General features: G+C 35.4%; 1 protein-coding gene across 4 annotated transcripts in view; it reads left to right on the plus strand.

Moving 5' to 3' along the window:
* Nucleotides 1–13,340, plus strand: part of TENM1 (teneurin transmembrane protein 1) — an 839,058-nt gene that overhangs the window by 728,793 nt on the left and 96,925 nt on the right. For all 4 annotated transcript variants that reach the window (XM_084789577.1, XM_084789578.1, XM_084789576.1 and 1 more), the window contains 2 exons: nucleotides 1,667–1,916; nucleotides 10,993–11,013. In XM_084789577.1, the coding sequence (XP_084645703.1) occupies nucleotides 1,667–1,916; nucleotides 10,993–11,013 (271 nt within the window). The remainder of the gene's footprint in view (nucleotides 1–1,666; nucleotides 1,917–10,992; nucleotides 11,014–13,340) is intronic.

Raw genomic sequence — 13,340 nt, forward strand, 5'->3', positions numbered from 1 at the left:
CTACAGAAAGCAAAGGATGGGCACATACAGAAGAGAGTGACTAACTCTGCCTAGGAGGCATATCATGGACGACATAAGCTGAGTTCTGTAATTCCCTCAGACAAAATGAAGAAAGCATTCAGAATAATGGGCAATAACAAATACAAAATCATAGCGGAATGGAAGAATATATTACAAACTATCAATTTTTGGTTATGAACAGACATTGGAATACAACAAAAATGTAATGAGAGAGGAAAAACTGAATAAATACAGGAAGGCCAAACCAACAAGTAATTTGTATGCCTTATCAGTAATGAGTGCCCTCTTTATTCTTTAGTACATATGTACATATTGTAAGGTGTAAATAATCTCTGCAGCAGAAGTATGGACAATGGTTTTAAGATGAGTATGCCTGGAGAACAGGAAAAGTGAACTAAGGAAGTAATAGTAGGAACAAGGGGAAATTTCCAATACAATTAATGGGAATTACTGATTAGTTAGGCTAAGAGAATGAAATGAAATAAAGAATCATTATGATGACCAGATTGCAATTTAGGTAACTATGTAGCAGAAACATTTTTCTTTTTTATTAAACATTTTTAAATTTTTTACATCTACACTTATATTATTACACATATATACAATAGAATACCTATAGCAAGAAGAACAATGACACAAACAGGAATTATACAAATGTTATATTCATGGTGTTTTTGCTATTTGTATTTCACAGCCTTGAAGAAGATATCTTTCCTATATTGGTGTGTCTAAAATTCTGATTGTAAATCAATCTCCATAACATATTGTCATTATCAACTTAAAGAATCTATCTATATCTAAAAACATCTTAACCCCTAAACAACTAAGGTTCATTGTAAAACTAAGAGGGGAAGTGAGTTTTGTAAGAGATACAGAAAATATATGAGCTCAGTTCCAATCTTTTTTTGGTTTGAGGTAGCTGTGGAGCATCCAAGGAAAGAGGTCTAGTAAGAAAGTGGACCCTGGGTAAAGCCTCCAGACAGAAAACAGTTTCAGCTAACAGATGGGAGTCAAAATTGTGGGTAGTTACCCAAACAGAATACTTAAAAAACATTTTCATAAGCTTATATCACTAGTTTTTGCAATGATGTACTGATATATGGTCCAAAAAAGTGGACAATTCAAGTCTCTTTAGTAAGGCTTGGAAGTGCATGATAGCAGGAGGATTTCTTTCCTTTTCCTGATTGTGTTTTACTGTGGTTAATATTAAAAATGAATGAAAAGTCTCTTTTTCTGAACTAGTTGCATAATGAGTATAATTTGGAGTCAGGCAGATGTGGCAAGGCATCAAGAGAGCCAATCAGAAATGAAAAACTAGCCATAGTCACAGAATCCACAGAGATGAATAGGAAACCATTAAAAGTTAGTTATCAAATACTTTATTATAACATTTGGGATAAGTACTAAAAAGACTCTTTGCATTTCTCCACTTCACAGAAAGACAAACTGAGGCAAAGTAGTACACTACTATTTGTTGCAGTTATGAATTTAAACAAAATTAATAGTGATATGTTCAGTCTCAAATTTTCCCATAAAGCTAAAGATCCTTTCTGTGTTGAACTCTGAGATAGAACTTAAGTTTTTGGCAAGATGGTTGTTTGGTAAATATTTTTCTAATTTGTGTTCTCATTTTGCTTGTGTCTAGGAATCATTCACAAAGGAAATGGTGAAAATATGTTCATTTCCCAGCAACCCCCAGTCATATCAACAATAATGGGCAATGGACACCAAAGGAGTGTAGCCTGCACTAATTGCAATGGTCCAGCCCACAACAACAAACTCTTTGCTCCTGTTGCCTTAGCTTCAGGCCCTGATGGTAGTGTGTATGTTGGTGACTTCAATTTTGTACGGAGAATATTTCCTTCTGGAAACTCCGTTAGCATTTTGGAATTAAGGTAAGTTCCTTCTAATCTCTGTATTTACTTAACAGATAAAGCAAAACAAAACAAACAAACAAACAAACAAGAATAAGATCATGTGAAGAGACAACTTATAGCCAACAAAAGTATAAAGTATACTCTTCCATATTGAAGCACTTAGTTAATATGTAGAAATTTTTCCACTATTTGTTGTCCAATGAGGAATGGTCAGCCTTGAAATCACATATACACAATTGGTTCAGAGGGTTGTATTTGTATATATTTGTACATATGTGTGTTAATATATATGTAACAATAATAGTCAAAAAGAAAAAGGTTGTCAGCTTGAAAGTGGGAGGGAATAGAAAAGGGGTTCCGGGAAGGGAGGAAAGAGAGGAGGGAAAGTGATGTAATTCTATTTCAAAAACAAACAGAACAAAAATAAAAATAAAAAACAAAAATATAGTTACATTCAAAAACTTTTAAATAATGAAAATATATTTTAAAAACTTATTTTTCAAAACATGGAGGGAGAGGAGTAATGGTCATAAGCCCACACCAAGAGCCAGGAAGACTGGCCATCTCTAATTTTGAGGCCTCCTCTGTATACATGGCGTTATATGGATCTCAGAATCTCCAAGCACTGACAGATTTACTTAGTGGTGGCCACTGTCAAGCTAATAAAAGTTACCTGTTCCATTGTTACTGGCAGCAGTATCACCAGATTTAAAAGGGCTTTTCTGCCTTTTGAAGCCATTTAATATAGAAGAACATTGAAGTCATTTAATTTAGAAGTACATTGAAGTCTGTTTTCTCATGGCATCACAAGGAAGGAAGGAGACACTTTCTACCTTTGAAAGCTCAATTCAGTGATGATTAAAGCATCCATCTTTAGGTTTTCTTCCTCTGTTCTAAGTATTTTCTTGAGAGTACAAAGAATGTTAATACCTTTTGTAGAGAATTTATACCTTTTTGCTCTGCTATATTCTGAAGTTGCATAAGGATTACAATTAAATCAACCATGGCTTAATCAGCTTACTTCTTCCCTTTCTATGGCTATAAGACAAACTATTTGTCCTCTGGAGTTCACAAAAAAGAAAGCATCCATTCCTATCTCATTAGGGATTAAAACTGCTGTTTCATCCCTGGGGAAATTGGCAGAGCTTTCCTTCTAATCATATATAGACAATATTGTTCCGTGACACATAACTCTGGAGAGTAAGACTAAAATATCTCTATATTCCAAAGGATTTTGATGGCCTATTTTGAGTTATTCCATACAATTTTTGCTTCAAGCATCTCCTCAGTGACATCAAAAGTAGTGATTGATGGAGACAACACATTATAAAGCAACTATAGGGACACAGGACTATTGAGGTATTTTGCATCATTTTCATTCATCACTTATGTTCACTATGATGAAAGTTTGGATTTACATGGGCATTCCTCAAATGTTTTCACATTTCTATTCTTGCTTTAAAACCCGCCTCCCTTTTCTCAAACTGAGTTATTCTTTCACACCTAGTTTGGGAAATGTAGTCCCAAGCCACCATCCATTTTCCACATTAATTCACTCTAGTTTTAATACATTTCTTAATTATAATTGCAAATGCTGTCATATGGAAGAAAGCTGCTAAATCCCTTGGCTAATAAAAAATAGACTGTGAAGTTAAGACTTTGTAAAGACAAAGCACATCCAGAAAGTCTAGATGGGGTACTAATTCATGGCGCCTTACCCTGATCAAGTATTCATGGGCCTCACGATGTCAGACCTCATGGCGATTTGTCATTTCTAATAGTCTATCTCTATGGGCACCAGTAGAAAGTCAACAGGAAGTCTAAGAGGGCTGTATACCTGAATTTGAAAACTGTTTATACAACATCCTACATTGTTGTCATAATACTAGGTGTGTCTTATTGACATGATGCCAAGCATTGATGGAAACACTAAGCAATTCATTCAACATATAGGATGTCCAGTAGCAAGAAATCTGGTCTTACTGAGCTGGTCTATTTAACCCTGTAAAAATCCTACATATGTAATACCTACTTGGCTTCCCCATCAAAGGAAAAAATATTAAAGTCTATAAAAACAAAACAAAAATGATATTAATAGTAGGAAGTCCCAGATGAGTTTAGTCCTTTCCTTCATAATTTAAGTGTGCATTTACCTACAGTAGAGCAACTGAGTTTCTTTGATGGAATTTACAAGAAAGTATTCTCAAAAATTCAAAAATTTACATTTTAGTACAAAGTACCCTGTGACCTTCAACACAAAGTCGTTTTAAGTATAAAATAAAATAACTTGACCTCTAACTACAAAGTGTTTTCTACTAGTATTAAAAATATTCTGCTCATTTAAAGTACTGTCCAAAGTTTGTAATCATTCACTCCACAACGCATTGTCACACATCTATCTTCATGTACAGAGGCTTGAAGATATGTGAATTCACACACTTGGGTTTTTGTACTTAGCTTATCACTCTATTTATTTTTTCTGAGATATGACCCTTCAGAGTTTCTTAACAATTTTTGTCTGACTCACATTTCTCTGAGAATCTATTTCAAGCTCTCTCCATAGAAAAAAAAATATACAACCCAAAACTGATCACGTGTTTTAGCAGGTCATATTCTTCTCTTCTTTAACCTCCCTGTTCCCCCAGTCTGCCAGCAACCATTTCTATAATTAAGCCATATCATAGAGTCATGGTTAAGATCTTCTTTTATTTTTTTAAATTAATTTATTCTTGTTACATCTCAATGGTTATCCCATCCCTTGTATCCTCCCATTTTTCCCTCCCTTCCATTTTCCCCTTACTCCCCTCCCCTATGACTGTGCCTGAGGGGGACTTCCTAAGAGCTCCTTTTAAGTTAAGTTCAAGACAATAGATTTTTCTGTCCTTCTCAGTTATAACACTCTTCTGATTGGCCATCACAGAAATAGGATAGCTAAATATACTATGACAAATAAATGCTTATTTGACTATAGCCCAAAGATCAAACCAGTTCATGTCAACATATATTAACTGTCATATTTATACAGAAACTAATATAGTTCTTAGAAGAATCACCTTCCCTCCACTCATCCTAGCTCCCCACCCCCACCCCCCACATCTATCCTCTCCTCTAGATCCAGTTCCTATCTGTTTTCTCTTCAGAAAAGAGCGAGCCTACAAGAGACTACCAGCCAAACAAGACAAAACAAGATTCAATAAGATAATGTGAAAGCCCTTATATTACAGCTGGAAAAGGCTAGTCAATAAAAATAAAAGAGTCCCAAGAGCAGGCAAAAGAGTCAGAGAAACACCCACTCCCAAAGTTAGGAGTCTCACAAACATCACTTTTTAAAACTCTATACTGTTCAGTAGCCTTTATGTATAAATGAAATTATCTGCATATAATTGGTGGCTTTATGTATTTGCTACAACTTCCCCAGATGTAAATTTTTAGGAATAAATAAATTGATTTAATAAGGCATATCTATCTTTAGAACTAAATGTTTATTGAATTCAACTGAATTTAAATAGAAACTATTTTCTGCCAGTTTTGGTGTTGTTAAGATCAGTTAATTCAGTTTCTCCTACTTAAGCACAGTAGTTATTTTACCTCATTGAGTAATTTGTTTCTTTGGAACTAGAGACTGATATAGTCATTATGTTTGTTATATTCAAAACTGTGAATGGAGTATCAATTACAAAATTACAAAAAAAGGGAAAAGAACTCTCCTCTATCTTGACTGTTTCACATTATACATTATACAAGTTACTCTGTTCTCTTCTTCCTCATTTGTAAAATTGAATCCACCTTTATACTTCAAACATCTGCTCACATGTCTTATACAGAGATCCACATATGGATCACTCTTGGCTCAGTGTTTGATGACTTTAGGGGAGGACATAATTTTTGTTCCAAGCAAAAGACCTCCTGCAATTCCCATTTTTCCATTCTTTTATTTTATATTTGACCGAATTGAATTATTCCAGATTCCACTTGGCATTTCAAAGTTTGGAAGACAATATAGTCTTCCAACTTCACCCAATGGTTTATCCAAACCATCCTCATCTGAGCTTTCTTTTCTCTGAACTCAATAATCACCTCATGTCATTGGTTTCCAGTCATCCTCCACCCCTTACTTGGTCATTCCTCATTGGTTAATTAGGAGAAAGAGAATGAAAAGTTCAAAAATATTGTTATTGTTAGAAATTTGCCAAGAGAAAAAGTATTTTTTGTTATTTAAGTTTATAGTACCCCTTTCCTGGTTTCCTGTAGCTTTTATCTTTCTTCTAGTGAGAGACTCAAAGATAATAAAGAAGAGTTTACAAGCCCTTGTAACTCAAGTGTTTCAAAACAACATTTTCTGAAATCCATAAAGATATATTCATTTCTAAGACAGGTTAAGTCTTGATTTCCCTGTGAATTTGTTTTTTATGTTAAAACATATACATAAAATGCATACATATGTATGTATTTTAGTAGTACAAAAATTATACGATAGGTCTGTGAATTTAATGTTTATTAGAATAATTCATTAAGATAGCATATCTAGTACATGCTTGAATTTTTTTTCATTTATAATTTTCCAGATCACTTTCAATAGCCAGAAAGTTAAATACTCTCAAGAAATCCCACTGCATCTTTAGACTTGCTAGTGAAAGGGCGGAGGAGAGAAGGAGGAAAACGAGGAAGAGGAGGAGGAAAGAAAAAGAACTTCTTTATGATCAATTTAAATCTGCCCTCATAAAATGTCTCTTTATTAGTAGCAATTTCTAGAATCTAAAGGCTCACAGAGTAACCTTCCCTCTTCTATTAGAAAGATTGTCACAACTATGAAACCAGCTGTCTGAGATTTCTAAGCTTTCTCTTCTTCAGATCCAATGTGCTCAAGTTCAGCTATAGTTCATTCATTATGACTGCTTATTTTCTCCTTTGATCTTGTTAGCCTCAGGGTCACTTTTTGTTTTATAAAGCTAATAAGGATAATTATATAAGTAAAAATAGAAGACACCCTATCAAGTACTTTGTACAAATTCAAATATATAATATACCCTTGCTCACATCTCATCTTCTAATTTTACAATTCTATTATAAAAACCATTAAGCATTACTGGAAGTCATTTATTCTTTATAAAAACCTCATACTTCTATTTTCTCAAAATTCAGTTATTCTCAAGTTATGTATTTTGTCATTCCCTTAAAAATGAAAGAGAAAATAAGAGGCTAAAAAAATGTATCTTGGTTCCTTGAGCCATTTGGACTCGACAAATGTCAACATGACATGAAAATTTCTCTAGAGATTTCACCATTTCGTTTTCAGTGACTAGCTAATATTTCTTACATTGCTTATAGGACTTGACTACTATCATTAGTTGGAAATGGAGGAAATTTGGTAAAACATCCATTTACAAGCCGTTAACCTGCTGAAGTGTGCTGAAACTTATAGAAACTCTTCTAAAAGATCAAACAGAACCTTAGCTGTGAAGAATTCTACAAATAGCTAAGAAATTGCCATAACCCATCATTTTGTTCACAGAACTGGAGCTACAAATACTAGATGACTATTCCCCACCTAAGTTTGATCTCATATGTTAGCAGTGACTTAAAAACACAAGATCAATAAGTTCTAGTAATGGTCAGGGACAGAGTATGGAAGAAGTTAGTCTGAGCTTAAGAACTCAGTCACAGAGAACTGTAGATTCAAAACTATTAAGAGAAGTAGAACACAGAAAAATGAACTAGGAAAGAAGTCAATTATTTCTGGAAAGAAAGAAGCGAGAAGAGAGCAAAGAATGCACGTAGAGTTGTAGCCATCATCGAGCAAGACACTCTTACTCCCCTGACACTAAGTCTAAACAGCTGCTCTAAGGTTGTCATGGCCCCTATTTCCCATCTTTCACCACACACAAATCTAAAAAAGAAAAAGAAGTAATGCATCAGCATGTTAAATGAAAGCAGACAGTCATAAAAGTACAAACACAGTATGATTACATTTATTGTGAAAGTATAACATAAACAAATCCAGACCAAATCCAGACTTTTGGTTGCTGGGACAAAGTCGGGGAAGAAGAATAATGGGAGATGATAATTAGCAAATAGGTACAGAATATCTTCCTGAATTTGCTCATCATAAGGATTGTGTAACTGAATGTGTTTGAAATTGCTGAAATGCACATTTTACAAGGATAAATTTTTTGGCATATAAATCACATCTCAATACTTTTCTTTCACATCCACAAAGAAGAGTAGATGGCCCTTACTATCATCATTGTACTTTGGAAAGGGGGGATTAATTCACAGATCCTCTCATTAAGAATATTGTTTGTTCTCAAAAGAGGTGTGACTCCACTCCTTTCTCTTTTTAATGCATGACAAGATTCAAGGCTGTCAGTTACCAGGTAATAATGCCCAATGATGGGCCTCAGTCCTTGGGAAGAGTTCACACACTGACAGCCCAGTATGTAGTCAGTTGATAGCTAGACAGTAGGTTCACTTTGGTAGTAGTTCAATCCTAAATCCTTAACTAAAAGTAATTCTAAGACAGAACAAGGTCACACACTAGAAATAAATTCCATCATTTTCACTTCCTCTCTCTGAGATGTTAATGAGAGAAGCTGCTCTGCATAATATGGGACATCTTCCAAATTCACAATGACATTATTGGCAGGATCAGAAGCACCAGAGAGAGGAACAAACCGTCTCCTCCTTGCTCCTTGCCATCACCTAAGAATTTCAAAATGCTTTGTAGACATAAAAATGGTTCTTGCTATACCATGCAAATACAAAATGTTGTGGATGAAATTATATTTTAATGAGTTCTATCTAGCGTTTTCACAACTAGACTCCTTTAGAGGAATTGACTTTGTACCTGGCTCCAACATCCATCTTATAGAGACTGCAAAAACAATGCCTAAGAAACAAAGGGGAGAAAAAAGCACAAAAGCCTGAGGCCAGATTTCTAATCAGAGCTCTGATTCCTTACTGGTTGACCTCTGTGGCAACCCACAGAATACCTACCCTTTTTAAGATGGACCAAGAAAACAGAAGAGACACTGGAGTATGACCTGTGGCCAGGCTAGTATCTTGGAAAGATGCTTTTTCAACAGAGTTGAATTCATTTTAGCAAATAATTTCAAGTAAAATAATGTTGTATCTTTTCTTCTTCCTGGACAGTCAAAGAAAAAGAACGTTTCCTAGTTTTTATAAAAAGGTTTTATTATCTTCATGTCTTCAAAGTGACTTAGGGGCTAGATTTAAAAGGATTTTAAAATTTAAATTACTATATTTCACAGATGATTATAGCCTTTTATTTCTAGGCAAACTTGACCTAAAGTCAGGCCTGCACACAGACTGAGCCCCTCCTATGAGAAACATCATACCACGTCACCCCGTGAAACATTCAAGGCAATACCCTGTGTCAAGAAGCTATTAGGTGAAGTGCTTACTAAAAGTTCTGCTTCTTTGTGGCTGACAATTCTGTTTTGCCTACCCCAGTTGCCCTTTGGAACACAGATGGCTGAAGACATGAAGCTTTAATAGTTGATGTGCGTGATGTTTTATTGAAGCTGTTTTGATGTAACAGTTTCAATGCTAAGGACATTCTATTGTGGTCTAAGGGAATGCTTTCATTTTTTATTTTTTAAGATTTCATACATTTATACAATTTTTTGGTCATATTCATTTACCACATTACCTTTCTCCAACTGCTCCTGGTACTCCTAACCCTATCTCCCTCCCAACTTAACACTCCACTTTTGTTGTTATTAATAATTCCTGAGTCTAAATAGCACTCTCATATGTGGATATGTATGGGCCCATCCATTGGTACATGGGCAACCCAACAGCAACTGTATCCCCAAGGGAGAGTGACGGTCCTTCAATCAGCAGCCAAAGGTTAGGCCTCCCAGGGACGCCTCTTGAATTCGTACTAGGAATGTAACTGGTTTGATTTTGCCCAGGCTTTATGCAGGTAACTGCAGATGCTATAACTTGATATGTGCATCAGCCACATCACATCAAAAGTCTGCATTTCACAGTTCTCTTCCTCATCTGTAAGCTCTGATATTCTTTGTCCACTCTTCTGTGATATTTCCTGAACTTTGGAGGTGGGGAGGTTAGTATAAATGATTCATCCATAGTTGATCACTCAGTCACTTATTTTTGGTACTTTAACTAGATAGGAGTCTCTGCATTAACTACTACCCACTGCAGAAAGATCTTTCTCTAACCAAAATTGACAGCATAAAAAAATCTACGGATATAAGCATTAATATTAAAAAAAGGCAGTTTGATTATATGGCCATTTAACATAACAACAACTGTAGGTGCCCCCCCTAGGAACTATGATCTCCCTTGTCATGGGCCTTTTTCAGGTTTATTTTATCAGGAATGAGATCCTTTCTGTGGAACAGGTCTCATGCACAGTCAGAAAGTGATTTGTTACCCCCATAATTGTCATGTCACTATGACAACAATTGGCACATCTTACCAGACGTATCAATATTGCAGCATGCAGAGAAAATTCCCATACTTTTAAGTTAAAAGACCTTTTAAAATATTGTCAATGATACGTTTCCATAGAGCAGTCAGGGATATGAAGCTAAAACTTAGAATGTTCCTTTGTGGTGGCTATTTTTTCATCTCTAAGCTAAGCAGTTCTTAAATCTTAACTCTGCATCAGAATGGCCTGCTGAGTTTATTAAAAATAAAATCCTCAATCCCTACTTCCTCATGTCAGGATTCTGTTTAGTAGGATAAGGGAAAGCCCCAGAACTAGTCAACTAGTCATGAGCTAGAATCCAGTGGTCCTGATGCAGATAGACAGGGAGAAGCTTGTGTGTATGTGTGTGTGTGTGTGTGTGTGTGTGTGTGTGTGTGTGTGTGTGTGTCTTAGAATTTTACCTTCCCACCAAGCAAGACATCTTATAAGGAGAACTGTGAAAGGAGTGAGTCAACGGTGGAACAGTGGCTTCACACTGACTAAATGATCCCAGTGGAATCTAATTACCACAAGCTGAGTCACGAATTGATGTGTCTATTGAGATTTCTGTTGTTGAATGATACTGATGACTCTCTATTTGTTTTTATTTGCTACTCGTGGATACCTTGTGCACCCTAGAAACAGAGATACCAGACATAGGTAAGCAAATAACACAGGTAGCTGCCTAATGACCCTCTTACCTAAGAAGCCATTCTCTAATATTGTGCTAATAGAGAAAGTTTGCTTCTTAAATAAGGTTAAAGAAAGAGTGTGAAAGTAAATTTCAAAATTATATGCAGGTAAGTGAATTTCAAAAAAGAAGGTCTGTATATTCAGTAGGAATTTACCAGAGGAACAGAACACTCAGAAAAGAAAATGAGATAAAAAAAAAAAAAAGAGATGGCAGTTCAGTATGTCAAGAGAAAGTAAGGCCAAAAGTCTCATTATGTTTCCCCAAGGTAATATCACAAATGAGTCCATAAGTTCAAGTTGGTTTAATGTTTCTAAGTTGCAAGTATTTTTCTCCCAAGACTCCAAAGTATAGTTTTCAATTATGTTAAGACACAGTGACCAGGATGACCTTCTTTTTTTAATCTGAGAGTTGCTTTTCTGCATTTGATAACTTTCTTTAATAACATCTTTTTCCTTTGATATAACTATTTCTATTTCCTCTCACCAAAGCAAGTAATTGAAAAGCTCCATACTGGCCATTTACCAACAATACACACAGCACTGAAATTAGTGATGAGGATTTCTATTCTATTCATTTATGCATTACACTTGTCACAATTGCTCAAGTTTTCTGAAATTTCCAAGGATAAAATTGAATTTCTTCATTCCCAAGTGCCAGTTGTCATCATAATAGCACTAGTAGGGTTTTGAATATGGATTGTGTTTGGGAATGCCACTTCCCAAATGCCAGTGCCCAAAATCAGCCTTGCAAATTTGGCACAGCTGACTTTTAAGCAAATTCAGTTGGTTGCCAGTGTCCTTACTGGTAAATTATTATGTGTCATTAATTATAAGTGTCAATTGTCTATTTAAGGACTATGAATGAAGTGATCACTACTAAGTGGAAAATCATGAGTTAAGTATAAAACCAACCAGAATGTGCCACAGTGTGTCTAACATCTAGGTTACAAAAGAAATCCTCCCATCTGTCAAACTGATATTCACTTACTCATGAAGGAGTAAAACAAATAGAAATGTAGTGAAGTGAGCTCATAGGTTTACAGAAAGCACAAAGAAAGCGTTGGCAATGGGGCTGAAGTGTGCTTGGGAAATGGCAGGAAATGGCAGGAGACTGCACATCAATACAGGGTATATTCCTGTCAAGAAAATACATTAATCAAATTTGAACTGGGTATGTTGGGCTATTCCCTTTTCTAAAAGCCATACACAAAGTTGAAGAGCAGCCATGCTGAACAAAATACAAGTTACACAGTTAGGAACAGGCTACAACCCTGGTTGTCTTCTCCACCTGCAGATCAAGAGTATCTGCTGGCATTTTGCACACACAGTCACATGTGACCTAATCTAATCTTAGCACAGAACTGTTAGTGACCCTGGTCAAGCCCTTATGGCTCCAGGTTTCCCCAGCTGAAATTTGAGGTGAATACTAATTCTAACTTAGCTTACAGGCACATTGGAGATATTCAATAATGAATGAATGTAATGCATTCCAAAGTACTTTTGTGTGAATAACATTTCTCTTGGAAAAATTGCCCATGGACCCTACCTAAACAAAGCATGATTAATCTGGCTCTGTTGAAACTTCACAAATCAGCTACCAAAGCACTAAAGGTTATTTCAAGGAAAATTTGTAACCCATCCTTTACTCTAGGATAATCTAAATCTGTTGGAGAATGTTATTCTGAAGGTAAAAACTGAAATAAATACATAAAGAGATTTACTCAACTACCTATTTGAGAAATCTTTGCTACAGAGATGCTTTGCTGGTAAAGCTGCCAACTCAGTTTTGAAATCTGGTGGTGCCCCTTATAATTTGTTTACAGCCCCTATCATGAGGTTCCAGGCTTGAAGAAGTCCCTGGAATCTATGAGTTATCTTACAAGAAGAAGGTAAGTAGGAAACAAAATTAACTATTCCAATAGGATATGGTTTTTCCGCTACAAAACTATAAACTTAGTTTTCAAGTTACCATTTACAACTTTATAAATATTAACACATAAATATGCTTAGAGAGCAATTGCAATTAATTAAGAGAATTCCAATCCAATCTTTAAAAGCTCTCTTTCTTCTAGTAGCCCTCACCCCTCCATTTTCTTAGGCTAAGCACCCACATCCTGAACTTTTTGTGCCTTACTTTTATGTCATATAGTCCAGTTCTTGTTCAGCACTTACTGAATGAGCATTGACCTTTTCAGACACTGTTTGACATCAAGGACAGAGAGATGGATATGGTCTTTGTCTGTAAACAGCTCACAGTGTATTTAGGTAGAGAATTACATGCAAAAAAAAATAAG

This window comes from Acomys minous, assembly GCF_964271855.1.
Source record: "Acomys minous genome assembly, chromosome: 7".
NCBI classification, from domain to species: Eukaryota; Metazoa; Chordata; class Mammalia; order Rodentia; family Muridae; genus Acomys; species Acomys minous.